At 33.3% G+C, this 19,806-nt stretch overlaps 6 protein-coding genes across 13 annotated transcripts; 4 read left to right on the plus strand and 2 right to left on the minus strand.

Annotated features, from left to right (window-relative positions):
• Positions 1-884: 884 nt before the first annotated feature.
• On the plus strand, positions 885-6,088 carry LOC107274637 (acyl-CoA synthetase short-chain family member 3, mitochondrial). 2 transcript variants are annotated; one of them, XM_015753923.2, is made up of 12 exons: positions 885-1,524; positions 2,295-2,460; positions 2,608-2,897; positions 2,990-3,086; positions 3,154-3,362; positions 3,954-4,182; positions 4,257-4,367; positions 4,458-4,657; positions 4,717-4,862; positions 4,947-5,169; positions 5,239-5,414; positions 5,483-6,088. In XM_015753923.2, the coding sequence occupies exons 1-12, from the start codon at positions 1,410-1,412 to the stop codon at positions 5,576-5,578; spliced, it is 2,058 nt and encodes a 685-aa protein (XP_015609409.1). In that variant the 5' UTR covers positions 885-1,409; the 3' UTR covers positions 5,579-6,088. The 2 variants fall into 2 exon arrangements, with proteins under 2 accessions (XP_015609409.1, XP_015609410.1); XM_015753924.2 differs by having other exon boundaries at positions 885-1,518.
• Positions 5,907-12,283, minus strand: LOC107274635 (exosome complex exonuclease RRP44). 2 transcript variants are annotated; one of them, XM_025091920.1, is made up of 14 exons: positions 12,096-12,283; positions 11,845-12,018; positions 11,607-11,764; positions 11,329-11,534; positions 11,004-11,233; positions 10,650-10,925; positions 10,293-10,577; positions 7,933-8,170; positions 7,568-7,826; positions 7,247-7,490; positions 6,949-7,169; positions 6,703-6,871; positions 6,339-6,620; positions 5,907-6,250 (listed from the first exon to the last, which is right to left on the minus strand). In XM_025091920.1, exons 1-14 carry the CDS (start codon positions 12,147-12,149, stop codon positions 6,122-6,124), a joined length of 2,925 nt encoding a protein of 974 aa, XP_024947688.1. In that variant the 5' UTR covers positions 12,150-12,283; the 3' UTR covers positions 5,907-6,121. The 2 variants fall into 2 exon arrangements, with proteins under 2 accessions (XP_024947688.1, XP_024947689.1); XM_025091921.1 differs by lacking the exon at positions 11,845-12,018.
• Positions 8,189-10,925, plus strand: LOC107274644. Of its 5 annotated transcripts, none has more exons than XR_003061881.1 (9): positions 8,189-8,499; positions 8,565-8,806; positions 8,910-9,073; positions 9,139-9,257; positions 9,331-9,641; positions 9,705-10,005; positions 10,064-10,190; positions 10,301-10,378; positions 10,788-10,925. XR_003061881.1 is itself a non-coding variant. In XM_025091922.1 (8 exons), exons 1-7 carry the CDS (start codon positions 8,404-8,406, stop codon positions 10,184-10,186), a joined length of 1,356 nt encoding a protein of 451 aa, XP_024947690.1. In that variant the 5' UTR covers positions 8,189-8,403; the 3' UTR covers positions 10,187-10,190; positions 10,788-10,919. The 5 variants fall into 5 exon arrangements, 1 of the variants encoding a protein (XP_024947690.1); XR_003061884.1 differs by having other exon boundaries at positions 8,190-8,488; positions 8,555-8,806; XR_003061883.1 differs by having other exon boundaries at positions 8,191-8,499; positions 8,555-8,806.
• Positions 12,284-12,540: 257 nt separating the features above from the next.
• Positions 12,541-13,953, plus strand: LOC107274641 (superoxide dismutase [Cu-Zn]). The gene is made up of 4 exons (XM_015753931.2): positions 12,541-12,900; positions 12,997-13,093; positions 13,293-13,480; positions 13,580-13,953. Exons 1-4 carry the CDS (start codon positions 12,832-12,834, stop codon positions 13,688-13,690), a joined length of 465 nt encoding a protein of 154 aa, XP_015609417.1. The 5' UTR covers positions 12,541-12,831; the 3' UTR covers positions 13,691-13,953.
• Positions 13,954-14,125: 172 nt separating this feature from the next.
• Positions 14,126-16,535, minus strand: LOC107274640. Of its 2 annotated transcripts, none has more exons than XM_015753928.2 (5): positions 16,322-16,535; positions 15,826-15,989; positions 15,624-15,733; positions 15,327-15,532; positions 14,126-15,252 (listed from the first exon to the last, which is right to left on the minus strand). In XM_015753928.2, the coding sequence occupies exons 1-5, from the start codon at positions 16,322-16,324 to the stop codon at positions 14,905-14,907; spliced, it is 831 nt and encodes a 276-aa protein (XP_015609414.1). In that variant the 5' UTR covers positions 16,325-16,535; the 3' UTR covers positions 14,126-14,904. The 2 variants fall into 2 exon arrangements, with proteins under 2 accessions (XP_015609414.1, XP_015609416.1); XM_015753930.2 differs by lacking the exon at positions 16,322-16,535 and adding an exon at positions 16,193-16,316.
• Positions 16,536-16,737: 202 nt separating this feature from the next.
• LOC107274639 (probable basic-leucine zipper transcription factor E) lies at positions 16,738-19,334 on the plus strand. The gene is made up of 3 exons (XM_015753927.2): positions 16,738-16,910; positions 16,992-17,097; positions 17,383-19,334. The coding sequence occupies exons 2-3, from the start codon at positions 16,993-16,995 to the stop codon at positions 19,180-19,182; spliced, it is 1,905 nt and encodes a 634-aa protein (XP_015609413.1). The 5' UTR covers positions 16,738-16,910; position 16,992; the 3' UTR covers positions 19,183-19,334.
• Positions 19,335-19,806: the final 472 nt, after the last annotated feature.

Here is a 19,806-nt window from a genome sequence, read left to right on the forward strand (position 1 = left end):
GAATTATTTCTAGTTCCACCCCTGCGACTATAATGTGGTTTTATATAGTACATGGATATTTAAGAATTGACAGATAGTCACGCGAGAATTGAGTTTTCTCGTAAATTCAATTTTCTTCCACTCCGCAGCTACTTCGTTTTCTTGCCTCGACAAAACCCTTTGTATTTCTCGTACTATTTTCGTGCAGCATGCAGGTAAGTTGATTTATGCAGTGTTCACATGTCAAAGAAGGTGTACTGACGGATGCCTGCTGCCATCTTAAAAGCAGTAGACTTTATTAGCTGTCGACTTTCGTTTCCTTTCAGTACGAATAAAAAGATCCTTTCACGTAATATCTAGTCGTAAATCCAAGTAAGGTTGTTTCATACGAAATTCAGTCCGTCCACGGCCCGCGTAAGCACCAATAGAATAGAATGAAGAACAAATAAAAAGTTCCAAAGAATCATTAAGTACAGTTCTATGTTATACTAAAGTTTCCGTCGCAGGCCTTGTGATCAAAATCGCGCTTCGATAGATATAATAATTATAACGCGGTTGTAAATTGAGTCTTTTACAGCCGATCACCTCAATGCATCAATTTAATACATACAAGCCTCCTTATCCAGTTGACGTAACCTTATCAACCTATAATCACATAAAATTGTCCATAGTTGGTAATTTGTAAAAAAAAATGTCTTTTAAACAAACAGAATTTTGATATCAGACGACACAAAGTACTCGACTGATTTCCACATCCACAATCATTCCAACCAACGTTACCTCAGAGTGTTGCACAATCAGCATCGATTTAATCGATGCCCATTGTTCTTCAGGGTTCAAAGGTCTCTCAGGAAGGAAGCACGTCATGTGGGGATTGCTCGCTTTTACATAAACACATAATTTCACTCGCGAACGACGGCTCATTCTCAGTTTTACAATGGGCGTAGCGCACGTTTGAATTCTCAAATTTCATTCAAAAGTCATTGAAAAGTATAAGACACTCTGAGCTAGCAATCGATAGAGTATCGAAATAAAGAATTTTTGAGTTCGGTACAATTTTAGAATATTCCTCTTGGCAAGTGTAAAGACAACTACGACACGCTTATTTGCAATTCGTGTAGAATCACTCGGGTGGTAATTCTGTCAATCTTTCTTTTCCTATTGCGACGACGTACGGTGATACCAGAGGAGGACGAGTTTTTATTTTCTTTCTTTTTCCGACGGAAGGAAACGTACGACTCTTCTTAGTTCCACTCAAATCCTCGTGTTACCAAAGTGATGCTTTGTGCGTACTTGTGAAAAATATCGTCAACAACCAGAACCAGACGGACTTTGCAGTTGTGGATGGACCCCTCTTTGTGGACGCGAAGGCGTTATCGGCATTACGCTCTATAACGCTCCTTCGATTCTTCGAATTAGGATCGTTGACGATGCTCGATCAAGTGAAAAATGACTTTTTAGACGGCAAGGAGGACGATTCGATAAAGACAGAATTTGAAACGAGTATCGTACGCTCTAGGATTGAAAAGCATAATGGGGGTAATGGTTAGTCATTTTTTTTATCAAAGTCAATAGATTTGCCAGCGAATGCATTTGTTAAAATGAAAGTTTACGACTAGTGAAATATCATAGGTTTTATGGAAAATTATCGAGATACGTATGTGATAACGTTAACGCCATATATGCCTGTAATATGTATGGTGATATAATGAGATTTAAAAAACTTCTCAAAGTGTGCGTGAATAATTAAAAGCATATAGTAAAAGTCAAGTTAGATCCCTTGAGCTCGTGGTATTATATCAAGTGTCAGGATAAGAAATTCTCAATAACTAGATAATACGTAGCTGCCATTTCAGTGACACGGTTTGTGCAAAAATTACTATGATATTAGAGAAGAAGAACGATGAATAATTCATCGCAGATCAACCAATTTTTTTTATTATCCGACTCTTGTATATGTATATTCATAAGACGTGGCCAAGCGAATTCTGAAATTTTTTAATACCTTTTCTGAGCCAGAATTATTCTAATTCTCGAATCAAATGAAAATTAACTTTATTGTCTATTATCAAAATGAAATGTATAATTCTTCAAATATTTATACAGACTTTACAAATACACAGTATTCGTCGATGGTCATGAATACGTTGAAAATAAGTTGATAATTGATTGACAATTTACTAAATACATCATATTAAGCACTTACTAATAATACATATTAACTTTGATAATTGTGACAATTATTGGACTATAGTCATTCAAATTTATATCAACCTGATCATATACACTGTAAGATTATTTTTTTCCGTTTACAGATTTCATTTTAAATAAAAATCGCTATCGAAGTCTTCCTTACGAAGAAGCTTTCAGGCGGTCGATAGAAAACCCGGAAGAATTCTGGGCCGAAGTAGCGCAATGCGTAGAATGGAGCAAACCGTGGGAGAAAGTACTAGATAATTCCAATGAACCCTTCACAAAATGGTAAATCTCAGTATCACCTTGACATACAGATATTTCTATTTAGCACATAAAAATATTAATAAATTTAGCACATGAAGCACTGTATAGCACGAGTAAAACAGAAACGAGAAAGATACTATATGTACTTTAATGACCATCATTTAAAAGGTACGTAGGTGGCGAGATAAACGCTTGTCACAATGCGGTAGATCGTCACGTGAATGCTGGTTATGGAGAAAAAACAGCCCTTATACACGACAGCCCTCTCACATTGTCAATCCGCCGTATCAGCTACAATGAATTATTGGAAAAAACATCCCTGCTTGGCGGAGGATTAGCAAAATTGGGTGTAAGAAAAGGTGACAGAGTGTTGATATACATGCCATTAATACCAGAGACCATAATGGCAATTTTAGCAACGGCAAGACTGGGCGCTATACACTCCGTTGTATTTGGAGGTAATGACACAGCAGTTAAAAGATGTTTTTTCACACTCGATATCCTGTGATCGGATTAATGCGACGCATCAAGAAATGATTGTACATTATAGGATTTGCCGCACGAGAATTAGCCAGCAGGATAAATCATGCCGAGCCAAAAGTAATAATTGCTGCCAGCTGCGGTCTTGAACCGTCTAGAGTAGTCAAGTAGGTAACGCCATCTTGTCTGTTTATTAAAAGTCAGTAAACATGCTCCACGCGTACCCAATGGCAGGTATACTACAATTGTAAACGAAGCTATGGGTTTAATATCCGTGAAGAAACCACGCTGCATCGTTTATCAAAGGAGGAATGTATGGGAATCACCATTGTTGGATTATCAAATGGATTGGGATGAAGTTTTGAATAGTTCGGAGCCGCATCCGTGTGTACCTGTCGAGGCCAATCAACCCTTATACATTTTATACACGTCAGGAACAACAGGTAATTTCTTATACAGTGAACTTTCACATTAACCCTTTTAGACACAGCCTATCATATATGATATACCCTTTTTTATTCGATTTTTTTAAGATTCAAAGTTAGTTTTCAAGGTAATTAAGGCATTTTTTCACATAGATTCCTGAGGTATCACTGTTATTGTTTGAAGAGGAATGATAATAATTTCGTAAATACAGAGGGCGCTGTAAATAAATGAATTGTTACAAATGTCTCTGTTTTCATAGAGTAAATGTAATCGTGATGAGGCTACAGTGACTAGAAAGGTGAACACCGGAAAATGGGGGGTTTTTGAGTTGCCGAATACGAATCCGAAGTGAAAATATCAAATTTAAAATGCTGGAACAAAAATGGTGGTGCAATATTAAAAAATTAATTATATTTGCTTGAAACTAACTACTGGAAGGGTTTTCCGGTCACTGAATATAATTCTGAAGTCAAAAATACAAAATTTAAACTTCATATTGTAACGAGATTAGACCTTAATATTTTGAAAATCCTCGATGATACGTATCGACAATAAAGAGACGAAATTGCGTGTGAACTTTGAATTTTAAGTTCAACTTTACTTATTAGATGAACCGAAAGGAATTCAAAGACCGATAGGTGGTCACATTGCCACACTGTGTTGGACGATGAAAACTATCTATGGAATGGATAAAAATTCAATATGGTGGGTGGCTTCCGATCTCGGATGGGTAGTAGGACACTCTTATATTTGTTACGGTCCTCTTTTGTATGGCATTACTAGTGTTATGTACGAGGGTAAGCCGGATAGAACTCCAGATGCTGGACAATACTTTAGGTATGGAATATTGATTTTACCCTTCAGAGATTTTTTTTGACGTTTCTTTACTTATCGAATTCACTTTTATTTAGAATCATAGATCAACATAGGGTCAATGCACTTTTTACTGTCCCAACTGCCTTCAGAGTTATAAGACGTGCTGATCCTGAAGCAGTACTTGGGAAAAAATACTCGACCAAATCGTGAGTAACTGATGATTATAAAATTGACGTTGATGATTGACAAATAAAATATTTATGGTTGTATCAATCGAGCATTTCTTGTCTTTGCAGATTAAAAACAATATTTGTAGCTGGAGAACATTGCGATTACGAAGCAAAGGCATGGGCTGAGAAAGTTTTTAATGTTCCAATCTTGAATCATTGGTGGCAAACGGAAACAGGTCATGCGATAACGGCTAATTGCCTAGGATTGGGTCATAGTATCAATCCACCGAAATATAGTACAGGAATGCCATTTCCGGGTTACCTTGGTAATTAAACGTCCCTGTTATCCTTTAAATAGAAATTTTAAAATTCCTTTCTTTCACAGTGGAAGTTTTACGTGAGGATGGTAGCAAAGCGTCGGTTCATGAACTTGGTAGAATTGCTGTGAAGTTACCTTTACCACCTGGTACAATGTCAACACTATTTTTAGCTCCTGAGAGATTCAAGAGTATTTATTTTTCTAAATATCCCGTACGTTTTGCTTCCCAACACTTATAAAATAATAAGTATTACACTTATTATACCAAACGATTATAATTATTTATATTCAATCAGGGTTACTACGACACCATGGATGCTGGATACATTGATGAGTTCGGTTACGTATATGTCACTGCGCGAGATGACGATGTCATTAACGTAGCAGGCCATCGATTATCTACTTCTGCTCTAGAAGATGTTGTACTAGGACATCCTGATGTTGTTGATGCTGCCGTTGTGGGGGTACCGGAACATACAAAGGGAGAAATACCTCTATGCCTTTACGTTTTAAAAGATGGTTCGTTGCCAGAACAATATTTAACTCTTATTTAAATAGTGGTACTATACTTATTTTTCTATTCCACAGATGCTACTAAGAACGAACAAGAAATTACTCATGAAATTGTAGCGAGAGTTCGGGAACTGATTGGACCAATAGCGTCTTTTAAAATTGCTGGTGCCGTAAAAGCTCTGCCCAGAACACGGTCAGGAAAGACTTGTAGAAAATCCATAGCAAACTTAGCTCGTTCAAAGGCAGTTAAGGTCAGTACGAATATAATTGTTTCGCATATAGAAGACAGTCAAAGAACGTTTTGAATTCATTATTTCAGATACCAAGCACTATCGAGGATCCTCGAGTGTATCTTGAAATAAAGCAGGTTTTACAAAAATTGGGATATGCGAAAATGGCACCGGATCCTCAGTGAAAAAAGTGCGTCTGACTATAGATCGTGAAATTATTTACGTTCCATATCTTAATATCAATAGAAATTGCCAGTGCGATACAATTGCAATTGTACGTTACAGTCTAATATATACTATTCAGAAAGTATAAAACCATTTTTTACAACATCGCAATTTTGTAATTTCAAGGTACATAAATATAATTACATTCACGTACAACGTGCAGGCACATTTACGTGATCTTCGTATTGCAGACTTACTGATGTTATAGTTTCAAAAGTTAAAAAATTATAATTAATTGTTGCTACACTAAATCACCAAAATTCAGCGTAAACTATAATTAAGTACAAATTTATAGTTTTTACTTTATTAAAGAAATGTCTCACGTCATATACACAAAGGTATTTTATGGATTCGCGGTATTACAAATCATGCCATATATTTAGTACCAAGATGGCTTTTGTACAAATGTCATACAATAATCTATCGTTGACATACGACAAGTAATATTAATAAAGATGATTGGAAAATCATTCAACTTTCTTAAACTATTTCCTCTTCTTTTGTCATTTTTTCTTAGAAGATCGGGACTGCTTTTGGTTTTGATTCGATTTTCGCTTTCCTCGTACTTTCGGTGTCGTCGGCTGATCTGCGACGGATTCTGTATTCTGATCTGGGATACTAAAACCTGGAATCTATTGCGACATACTATTTAGTTCTATATACAAATAAATATATTAACATTCTTAATATTTATCATTATTATTTAACTATTGTGCTCACCTCTGGTTTCACCAACTTGAACACCAACTTTTCATGCTGCACGTTCGATCTATCCAAACTCAATTGTACTGTAACAGGATCGAACGAATGAAATACGATATTCCCACATTTTTGTGAATGATCCTCTTCGTCGTAAATAAAATTCACTGCCGATGTTTCACCCTTTTTACTAAGATACAATGTCCCTTCTAAACCGTACTTTGGTATAAGTATCTGCAGTGCATTTTTACGTACAAAAAGAATATAGCCTTCCTCGTTTTGTACTTTTTCACGGAAAAATAACTGTGAATGCCAATATAGAATTTTTAAATTGCTTGTTATAACTTAACCTGCATTAGATCATGAAATTAGTGCCAATACGTACATGGGTATTTAAAGCTACTGATGCTCGACCGGCATATTGTGCCATTCGGTTTCGATAATTCAAATTATGACATAGTGCATGATTTTTCCTTTTATCCAATAAATCAGGGTAAGTTGCATCTGCACTAATACTAACTGCTAGAAGCCGATGAACTATAACATCAGCATATCTAAGATCAATGGTACATAGATTAAATTACAGTTACAAGCTCATTCTTTTATAGTATATATATTTTCGTGAACAAACCTTCTGATTGGTGAAGTGAAGTGTGTATAAATTGGACAGGCTAATCCGTAATGGTAAAATTCGTTGGGGTGTAACATACCACTTACAAAATAAACAGCTTGCATCATACAACGTGTCGCGAGTATTCTCAACATCGTATTAAAGTAAGGATTGTCTCTTTTCTGTGCTTCCTCCAACGACTTAGCCAACTCCTTACCAGAGTTTGTGTTTATAATAAATCCCTGGCATACATAATACCGATTAGTTATGATACATAAACGACATATAAAATCAAGCTACAAACATTCCACATGCTTACCTGATGTTTACCAGCTTTAATTAGCGGCTCGAAATTAGTTTGCGGTGGTTCAGGATGTCTTCTCAGCATTGCACATTCTGGAAATTCTGCAACTATTTTTTGAGCTACTGTTATATTAGCAAGTAACATAAATTCCTCAACCATGGCATTAGTTTCTCTTAGTTTCTTGGCCTCAACGTCAATCGGGTCGTGTGTTTCGCTATCTACTTGGAAACGAATTTCCGGTGACGCCAAAACCAACGCCCTGTCAATATATGAATATTAATTTGCATTGAAAAATATATTTTCTTTACATTTAAATTAATTGTTTCTGTTATATACCCATTATCCATGCGTCTTTTCTTCAATTTTTTAGCCAATTCATTCAATCTACGTAAAGAGAATGCAATAGCATCCTTCTGTGTTTTATCATCAATTTTTAATTGCGCTTCTTCATACGTCATTGCTTGTCGCGATCGGATAATGGACTTACAAAACTTCTTTTCAATAACATTGGCGTCATGATCCATCTCCCAAATGCAAGAGAATGCAAATCTCTCCTCATTACCTCTTAACGAACAGAGATTTGAACTAAGCAGCTCTAAAATTCATAATAATACATTTTTATTTTAAACAAAATAATTATTTCATTGATTCAACATAAGTTAAACAATCCAAGTAACGATTAGCAAAAATGAATTTTTCACCTGGAACCATATCAATTCTTTTATCCACTAGGTATACTGTAGTCGCCCTTAAAGCAGCTTCGTCATCCAAAGCAGTTCCAGGTCTAATAAAATGAGAAACGTCCGCTATATGTACACCCACTTCCAAATTTCCATTTTCCAAATCTCTACAATGAAGAGCATCATCGATATCTGTACATCCTGGCGGATCAACTGAACAAATGTCCAAATGTCTGAGATCAACTCGTTGCGCAACATCCTGTACAAAAATGAAACATGTTAGTATTGACAAGCACTCCCTGAAATAACATCTGACAATAAAAATTTAAAAAGGAAACATTTCTCTTGTTTTGTCAGCAATGGCGAAATTCACTGTTCGTTTAAATTGTTTTTTGAAAATAGACATTTACGTTGCTTAAATGATAACTAAAAATGCATAGTCCTAGGTTTGCGAGCGTGGCAAACTGAAATTCATACTCATCTGATAACGATATGGATCAACATATTAATCACAGCGAAACACGTTCATCCGAAAGACTTATCGACCGCATCATATCCAGACTTAGAATAATCAAACGTAGATCGCAGGTAGGTTTTCAGTTTCCACACTGATAGCCTGAATGAAATCTTTTTTTACATACAGAATATTATAGAGTACTATAACGTGGAGCTTGGCCAATACTAGCAGTAGTACCAGTAATACCATGGAAACATCTAGAGCTACTGATACAGGCATATGTACCGTTACAAGTCTCTCTAGTTTTGAAGATGATAATCCTCTGGATCAAAGAGTCTCGTTAACGAATGTTCCACCTTTTTGTAATCAACTTCAAAAATTTATCAATTATATTAAGAGTATCAGTGATTTGAATTATTTCACGTATGAATATCCAAAGTGAGTATCAAGTATCCTACCACTAGTATCCTACCACTGTAATATTAAAATCTACATGTAGAAATATTCTTTTTTATTACATTGATATTAATGAATGTTTTAGTATCATTCAAAAGCGTTTGAATTCTGACGCACAAGAATTGGAAAATATGTTACAAGATGTGAAAAGTGCTCTTGTTAATATAGAGAAATTGAAGGTGCAGCAAAAATTGGTGAAGAAGGAAAAAGTAACCGTGAAGAAAACTTTAAAACGAATGAGGGACGATGGTAAGTCAGTGAATTTTATATTTAACAACTTGGAAAGAAATCTAATTATTATTATTACTATATAGAAATTCGCGAAATAGAAGGTATCGTTGCTCTTTACGACAAAGTAATGTTTTCACGATGGGAGAGTATAAGAAACACTAATAAATCAGATCTACTGGAAGGAATGTTAACCGACATAAAGGTTGTTGTATACTTTATATTATAAACATTGACTAACAATATAAAAATTGGTCTATTTTATTGCGTTCGAAAAGTGTAAGCAGCTCGCACTGGAGAATTTGGGAAATCTTGTATCACAAAAATTGAAACAGCTGGACAAATTCTCTATCACGCCGCAAAGCAGCAAAGAAAAATATTCTCTGTGCAAAGATAAAGTAGCAATTCCTCTTCCTTTTCCTTCATTCACTCAAGTGTCACATGAAAACTCTTCAAAAATTCCACCACCACCGCCAATGCCGCCATCGTTATTGTCTTTGCCATTAGCACCACCTTCTTCTATACCTGTTCTATCGAATCTTTCAAGAAACAAACACGTAGAGCGTTTATCGATGCAAAGACGGCGCAGGTAATTTTTAATTAATGTTTCTAAAGTATTACGGGAGATGACTTATTTTTTTATTTTCTGTAGAAATGAAAGACGAGAAGAAATGTTGGAAAGAAGATATCTTGTTTCTAGTAACACTGACGACCTACCATTAATGCATTTAACTCTTAATGATATATCCCACGGTTTAGTTGGCACTGTTTATCCAACAATAATTAACAATAGCAGTAACTTGATTCATGACATAGGTTCTGCCAGCAGTAGCTCTAATGCAATTACTAGAAGCAATGTGAATGGTGTACATTTGGCAAGTATTAATAACGATAACGGATTGCACAATACACTAGGAAATGAATTTCATAGCGAAATGCAGACTGTTCTGCAAGTTAGTCCGTTTCCCTACTTGTCATTATATTATTTTTTTATAAACTAACTTTTTACAGGCGCTTTTCGGTGACCTTAGAACATTACCCCCATCTCTGGCACCTTATGATAGTTCTAGCAATGCGACGACAGAAAGCGTTGATGGGGCCAATATTGAACTTTTCACATTAGAAAAACCATGACAAGGTCTGTTCAATTATGATGATTTAAATATTACAAAACAAAGATCTATATATAGAAAGTAGCCATTGCTGCATCTTATGATTGTTGACAATACAAAATACTCACCGATTCAGTAATGACCCAAGGTAGTTTTGGAAGGAAGCTGAGCACAGCATCCGAAAACCTACTGTGTGGTACATCATGTTCCAAGAGTAAGACTTCATTTTCTGTTTCTTTGTCTCCTATATTACCCAATGCGCGTACAAAATGTCCAAGAGGATATCGAGAATTACGTGGCCAAGAATCTATTGCCACAATTATCCTCTGTTTACTTAATGTCTCAGATTGTCTAGTTTCTATTCTAACTTTTGGAATTTTTCTCTCAGCTGGGACGAATAGATGCCTAGTATTCTAACAAGCGTAACGAATGTTAGTTATAATTTCTTGAAATATAAAAAAAGATAATTATATAAATATATGTACCCCTTTCACAGAACTTGGTTGTAATATACCACAATATTGGCGCCACTTTCTTCTAATAATCCCAACAATAATACCAGTGGGAGTTTTCTCAGTAGATGGTATAGACTTTTGTTTAATTAACTCTTTTTCTTCCTCAAGAATGTCGCCCGGATCTTCCTCCTCATCTTGAAGAACTATGTCACTCGGAGCTGACCACTGATCTTCTGATAATAATTCCAAAGCTACTATATCGCCATCTACTGCTCTGTTTAAACCTACACGACCTTGTACCAAGACCTGTAATAGTACAAAAATATTAACTAAACGTATGGTTGTGAATATCATAGTAAAGATTCATTTTGAGATAGTACTTACAAACTTCTCGAAGCCCTCCACATTAACGCTTCCTTCAAGAAAATTCTCTCTGGATGCCAAAAATGTTCCCTGTAGCAGCTTTCCTCTCTTGATACCCTCATGCAGTTCAGCTGGAGTACGATGTAATGGAAATAATGGCTCTTTGTTTTCCCCTTCTAGAGCATAACTCTGTTTACATAGTTTATCCAGTAATAAAGTTCCATCCTCCAAAGACGAGACGTACTCTTGCACTATAAAGATTATATGAATTATTTAGAATATTGCAAACTGAATTCTAATATGCTCTTGTAATTATAAATATATTCAAAGTACAAATAACTCTTACTAGTTGCTGCATACAATCCATCTTTTACAGCAAGTTCTTTGTTGTTTGTATCATCAGTTAATAAGATCACTTTTATATTGTGTTTATCTTCTTTTCTGGTTTGGCTAAGACCTAAATGCTTGTTATACCATTTGGTTGCTACTCTAATAGCTCTATCATTGCGATCATTCACTTTCTCACCAGGTTCACGTTCTATATAAGTTTCTCTGATAAGATTAATAGTAGATTATTAAGTGAAAGATGAAAAAATATAACAAAATAAAATAAATATAACTTACTTATGATGTTCATTGATAAATATATAAAACTTCCTTTTAGGATCGCCTATAATATCTTTTAACTTTTTATATACATTGGAACTTCTATGTCGTACTTCTTCCAATACAGTTTGAACAATAATCACATTGCAAAGGGTATTCTCTTCAAGAATGTTTATCTATAAATATAATTATTCACTTAATATCTTATAATCAATAAGTAAACAGAATACCATTGTGCAAGATGTTAAATATATACCTGATCAAGCACGATATTAGTATCTAGGACAAGATAGTATGGAAATGGAAATGAGGAGCTTTTTGCTCCAGGATTTTCATTGCTGAGAATAACATCTCGATTTTTGTGTAAACATTTATTACACAATTCAGATCCGCACCAAATGTCATCCCTAAGATAATGCTCCCTTACAATCTATGCAGGAGATCAATTTTTAAATTATCTCATTAATATTCTAATAATACATGCATGGTACTGCAAAATACGAATACCTTAAATATGTTCCCCCTCTTAGTCTTCCGAAAAAATGTTTTTGTAGTTAACATTTTCTCATCTACTTTAACTAAACTCTGCAATATAAAAGCACGTGTACAATAAATATACACAACGTGCCGCCAGATCCTTCAATGCAACAATTACAAGTGTCGTTCGTGCATCGAAGAACTTGTCGCATTAAAGAACGGTAAACAACAGACTGATAAAACTATACACTCTATTGGCTAGTGGCTAGTTGGTATTTTATCACATCCAATAGCATACTTCTTACATCTCAATAGCATACGTATCTTTTTACGAAAGATTAACTTCATGCCGCATATTCACAACAAATAATGACTTGTCGAGTTTCTGACAAATTGGACTCATTGAACTAAAGTGGAAAGGCACCTTTATTATATAATCCACGAAAAAGGACACAAAAATATGCGATGACCTTCACTCGGTCCTTCAAAGTAATAACTGAAAATTGCATTGGCGACCATTAGTCTTCTAACGGCTTTGATATATCATTAAATATAAAATTCTGCAAAGATTTCTTATTATAACGAACTCTCCATTGGTTGAGATAGTAATTATAACACGACAGTTTCACACGGCACTTCAGTGTTCGTGATTCAGCAGAAATAAAAGTGTTTCTCATCATCAACGGTTAAGCGTTAAGTTTCAAGGAAGCCGGTCGGTCATTCTAGTGTCTTCTATCGTTCAAAACGGTAGCATAGGAACTTCATCATGACTGTCAAGGCAGTTTGCGTTCTCCAAGGAGAAGCCGTCAAAGGCACCCTTTTCTTTGAGCAAGCGGTAAATATTAAGAATCAAATATTGTTAATTAACACATTTTACGAGGAACACATAAGAATTTATATTATGTGAACATATTTTTTTTTCCTTTTCAAGGCGGAATCTCAGCCTGTCAAGGTCACAGGAGAAGTATCTGGCCTGAAGAAAGGTCTTCATGGTTTCCACGTTCATGAGTTTGGTGACAACACCAATGGTACATACATATACATACACATACTAATCTTATCTCTATTACTCAATCGGATAGTGTCATCTTATTTATGTGGGGCAGCAATACATACTTGCATAATTATCTTATATATAAGACGAAAAGTTATTCAAGATATCATACATTTGTATAGTCAATTGCTATATCTAATTGATCATTATTTATGCCTGACTACAATTTAAAGGTTGTACAAGTGCTGGAGCTCATTTCAATCCTTCGGGTAAGGAACATGGTGCACCAGATGCTGCAGTTCGTCATGTTGGTGATTTGGGAAACATCGAGGCTGGAGAAAATGGTGTGGCTAAAGTTAATATCACAGATAAAGTAATCCAACTACAAGGATCCAATAATATCATTGGTAGAACTATTGTGGTAAGAATAATAATAAGAGTATATAGTATATTTCAATAATTAGAGTATTGATGTTCGTGGGCAATCTATTAATTTTTAAATACATGTTAACTATTATAGGTTCATGCTGATCCTGATGACTTGGGTTTGGGAGGTCACGAGCTGTCCAAGACTACAGGAAATGCAGGTGCTCGGTTGGCCTGTGGTGTCATTGGTATCACAAAGTCATGAATTCAAAGCAAAATATAAATTCAAAAGATAAGAACGAATCTACTACCACTGTCATCGTTCTTGCTTTTGCATAATATTGATAGAACTAAGGAACATCATTTATCATTCCTTATATTATATACCATGAATACTTGGATGTAATGTTATACAATGAATCTACTTCTTCTTTTCAAAGAGATGTAAACAAATATGTATTAATTTCTAAGTTGTTGCAAGTAATATTCTTGAAGCATATAATAAAAATGGTTGCTGTATACATGAGTAATAGTCTGTAGTTTTCTTCCCTTACAATTGTAAAATTAACAAGCATTTAAATGCTTTCTATTTATTCCATTTTCATGTGCATGTTTCGTCAACTATGTAGGCTAAGATTATACAAATAAAAATGTGTATATCAATATTTTTTTCAATAACACAGAAAATACAACAATCTCATGAATTCATAACAAGTTTTGTATTATAACATTACAAAATGAAAATCATTTTAGCTGCATTATTTTTATAGAAAATATATCTGTATACCACTTTCACATAATAGCTATTCGTTTTAATCCGACAAGCACTGTTATCGCTTTATACATATTAACACTGCATTGTGACTAAGCTATTGCAAACGATTTTTTTCAAACGTATTTTGAAAAAGGCTTTGAACATCGACGTTGCATTTTTTTTTAATACGATGTAGTAAATTCAAGCGTATAAATATACTGAAGACATGTTGAAATATATCATGCAAATTTAGCACACACTAAACGTAATCTTATATGTAAATACTGTATATATGATGTCCCCATAAATAAAAAATAGATCAGTAACCAGTTATATATTTAAGCCCTTCAGCTAATGACCATGAATATGTTTGAATACTGGTCCCTAAAATTTATTTTCGCATAATAGAGGCAAAAATAGCGCAGACGATAAACTGCAACAAGTAATAACTAAATTAAAGGAGAATTATTAGATCCGTGAAATTTAGATCATATGCTATTCGAATCATTAAACTCAATATCTATACAAATTAAAAACAATAATTAATAAACTGTAACCGCCGTAATAATTTTGAAAACTACAAATTTAGTGATTGATTAAAGTAATTGTTACTGAATTTACAAAATTTTCAATTGCGTTTGATTATAAAAATATGAATCTATTAATAGAATTAAAATTATACATGATTATAACTAATATCATGGGAGTGCCTCTATAATATACATTTAATATTGTCTTTTGTACGAGTTGTAGGGTATGGGTTTTCTTTGCATATTGGGAACACGTTTTTGATTAAATGCAACTGCTAATGCATTATGAGGCAATGGTGGACCAGAATTTCCCCTAAACAACATTAGAATTAACAAGTATAAACCACCGACACATTTACTTAAGAAGTCTATAATTCCTAAGAATATTGGAGTTAACGCTCGTATTAAAAATGATAATTCACGAGTCAGTTTTAAACTGTATTCACTAAGATACCATAGAGCATTTATAACAAACGTTATTATTGTCATTATCATAATCGAATTGAATTTTATAGCTTCGCATATATTGTTATATGTTAAAATCTGCAAAAAGATACATAGTTAATATAGAGTAAGAAAATGGATACATTATCTTACACAATTAGTCGTGTACTTACTCCCTTTAAATTAAACACAGGAAACTCCATATCCTGGAAAACTTTGTTCTCATTTACTTGGAATAGTTTCAAATGCTTTACTGTTATGGATATCATTTTGCCCTTAAATTTAATCGAACGTATTTGGAACCAGTGTTTACCCAAAGGTATTTGTTCCAAGTCAACCCAAAGGGAATACCCCACTACTGTGTCATCCTTGGTTTCACCTGATTGTTGTAATTAAAAAAATAGTTACATTATTTCATTTAAACATATATTATTAAGTCTAATAAGTGGGTTTTAATATAACAATCTTACTTGTTATGCCTAACCATTTAGATGTACCATAATAAGATTGAACTATTTTCTGAATTTCCTTCAAAGCTTTTATTAATTCATCCTCTTCCATGCTTACCAGAATTATATCTCTAATCACAAATATAGGTTATTATTAATAATAGTATATCACAACTTATGTTAGGAAATTGATATGAATTGAAATGAATGAAAAGATACATACTTATACGTTTTAAGAGATTCCACATAGCGTCTTTCTAAGTATTGGCCAATAAAAACTTTTTTCCCCAATAATTGTTTCATTTTCGTTTTTACCTCATTGTCTGTTGTGTTTAAAAGAGATGAATTTTCTAACAGTCTTGTTGTTTCTGAGGAATCTTCCATGGCCTAGAACAATAAATATTTATACCTACATACATACGTACATTTTTACCTCTGCCATAAATAATTCATCTTTTGAATTTGCAAATTTTATCATTGTTTCAATAAAGAAATGGATATTTTTCAATTCTCATTTGTAATTATGTTCTATGATTTCTAAATTATTAATATGGTAATACTATGTATGTACATAAAATGCATTTACGTACGGATGTTACGCTTGTATTATATGTACGTTAAATATTTTATCGTATAAATTCCAAATTCAAAAGCAATTAATTATTACAATACATAGTAAATGTAGCCTGTCACCACATAAAAATATTAGATATATGTACCATCTCTGTATGTACTTGATATGTACAAAATGTACAAGATATATGTATATGGAAGACTTAAAGGCCGGTTTTTATGTTATAAATACAGTTTTTCTTAATCAACTTCAATAACATTTCTTTTATACATAATGCATAATCAACACAAAGCTGGAAATATATTACAAAATCACATATCGTATATGTGAATCACAATCAAACTCTAATTCTAACCTAACAAATTGTGTTAGTCCAACAATAAGTTATAGTCAATGACAACAGTGGTACCATGCACGCTATTGGTTTATCAGAAATACCAACTAGTTAACGACCAATAGTGTTTGGTTTATCAGCTGCTATTCATTAATTCTTCTAAGAATTCGTCCTTGCAAAATCTGACGATCTACTTCAATCTACTAGTGATTTGTCAGTGTACGATGCACATGGCGGCAGATATTAACCACTGAATATCGTTCAACAATGTGTTTCTCTAATAGGAAAATTAAAGATTCTTGTGTTGTTGCATTTTTTAAAAATATGTTCATTATGTTTATGATATAATTTATGAAGTCTGACATTGAGTATAACTGAAGCGAGTTGTCACGTAAGAAAAGTAAGTAACACCGGCAAACGTAAACATAACGAAAGCATATATAACCTCATCTTATACACGCCGGAATTTGTTGTTTTACAGCATGCAAGAATATTGTCCATTGTGTATAAAAGATGGGCTCAAGAAAAAGATTCGATTGTTGCAACTTAATCTGCAAGAGGCCTCGTGGGTGTGCGAATCTGAAGATGTGAGTTACCTAAATGAATATTTCGTAATAACATTTTTTCCTATATTTAAAAATTTTGCTTTTTAATGTTAGTATAAAATATAATTATTTATTTATCTAAAGCTTTACTTAACATTCACTTTGCGTATTATGGATGAAGAATCCAATTATAAACAATTATATTTCATTATTCAACTTCTTAATTATTTAGTGTTATGTAGAACAAATTTATTAGTAATAAATTGTAAGTTATTTGTTAAATGTAGTTATTAAGTTTTGTTTTATATTATAACTTTATTTTTTCAGTGTATCTGGCCATGGGGCTATTATGATATCCAATTTGTTTCAAGAAAAGTTGGTAAAGTATGGTCATTTAATTGGGATAATGGTACAACTACAATACCAAAGACTCAGGAACCTGTTAAGATTTATACAGAACTGTCACTTTATACTCCACCAGTAACACCGAGTTCAGAGGCAATTTTGAAAGAACGAATAACTTCTGAAATTCCATGTTCTACTAGTATTCCTATATCAGAAAATCAGGATATCCTTGATTCTGATATTCATGTTATAAAGACAACAAATTTCACTAAAGATTTGAGTATAAACAAAATATCTGAAAATAGTATGAAGAAATTTATGCCTGATACAACAGATACATGTTTGTCCAATAAAGTAGATATATCTTCCTCAAAATGCACGAGTATATTTGATGTGGATGATATAGAAAAGCAGGACAATTGCAAGATATCAAGTATATCATCAACTACTACAAAAAAATGGACATCATTGATTAAAACCAGTGAAACAGTAGAAAGTTCTGTGATTCAAGATCAAATGAAAGAAAATAATCTTTGTAGTCGTGAAAATAATGTGAATGCAAAAGATGAGATTAATATTACTCAATATCCTATGAGAGAATCTGAAACTTCATCAGTTTCCAATTATGAGGATGAATCGCATATGAATGCAAGCTGCTCACTATCTCACAGTATACCTAACATAAAAATGAGTGACACTACTAATTCAGTTTGCAGCAACATCTTACAGTCTGATACTACCAAAATTAGTGAAAAGAATGTCAGCCTAGAAAATAATACTAACATTAAAAGCGTTCCCACTGTTCGAAGCGTTGAAAAAATAAATGTGGACATCACAAAAGTCGTACGTAGAAAAATGAAAAATGAAAATATTACATCAATAGGGAGTACTGCAGCTTCCATAGAGAAAAATTCAGAATTACAAAATAATAGCAATGCATCTCCTACCTCTAAAGTACTATTACAGACAACAAAGCAAACGACAAAATTGTTAATGAATTCTAGTTCACAATCGGCGGAGCATAACATCTCCTCTATAAGTAAAGATAAATGTACGATGAATTTAAGCAATGAGTCTTCAGATAATAGTGAAGTTCTTGTAAGTAATAAGGTCAAACCACCTCTGCAAGTGACTACTATGGAATTTGACGGATTACCACCGATTACATTAACTTATGAAATGCCAGAATTATTAGAGGCAAAAGGATCTATTAAGAATGTAGATGAGAAGACTCAGTTGCCTGTTGAAAGTATTGCCGGAAGTTCAATATCGGAAAATAATCCTGACGAACTTTTATCGATTAATGAAATACTGAAAAAGTCTAACAGAAAATCGAAACGAAGTAATCTTAATGGGATTAAGTATGAAAAGTTTAATTTTAATGAGATTAGAAAAAAATTAAAACAAAATAACAACGGTGACAACGCTGGTACAAATGTTGCCAATGATTTATCATCTAAAAATGAAATTTTCCAAAGTTCAGATGTCAATGTTTCAAAGACCATTGATATTATTTCTAACGCCGATGATAAATGTTTCACCATAGTTCCTATTAATGAATGTCAAGTCGTATCTCAATGTAGCACACCAGTAGAATCAAATATTCATGTAACCGTTAGTAATATTCCATCAACAGCTGCCATAACACCTGATAGAAATTCAGTATTAACGCCTAATATTAATATAGACTCCCTTTTAGATTCATATAGTTATTTAGTTAATAATAGTCAGGATATCTCACAAACTTTAAATGACGATTGGTTGGAGTCTTTATTAAATTAACTTAAAACTATGCAAAGATGGCTATTTTTCATAGCCTGCCAGTTTTACCGTATCGGTATCAGTTTGTACAGTGTTTATTTTGATTACGTATATAATTAATATTTGATATTAAAAATGTTTGGTGAACATATACGACGGAATGAACGAGAAGATGCAAATAGAAACACAATGTTTAAGGAATTTCTACGCTTCAAAATAATTATAATTTATGATTTTCTCCATTTTCTTTAGAAAGTAATACAGCAAACTAATTATAACAATTTATTTTCACAACTTTTATCACACTTAATAATTGTGATGTTATTTTTTGTAATTTGACTGCTGGTTTTTGTCGAATGATACATAGTTCATGGATATCTTGTTATATTTTACTATCGAAATAAAACAGCGATAATATTTTGTTAAAAAAGAGCAAAACATTTGTACAATTCTTTTGTTAATAAATTAATTAGTCCATTGGAACTGTTACATGTCAAATTATTCTCTATGTGTGGGATCTTCAACCTTTATATTACCTTTTCTAAGAGGACCCTTCCTTTTCTTGAATGTTGTCTACTTTTCTTTTCTTACTCATTACTTATATGATTCCCACAAATCAATTCCTCAACTGCTTCAACTCATCAA

Source organism: Cephus cinctus, unplaced genomic scaffold (assembly GCF_000341935.2).
Source record: "Cephus cinctus unplaced genomic scaffold, Ccin1 Ccin1_scaffold0101, whole genome shotgun sequence".
Lineage (NCBI taxonomy): Eukaryota > Metazoa > Arthropoda > Insecta > Hymenoptera > Cephidae > Cephus > Cephus cinctus.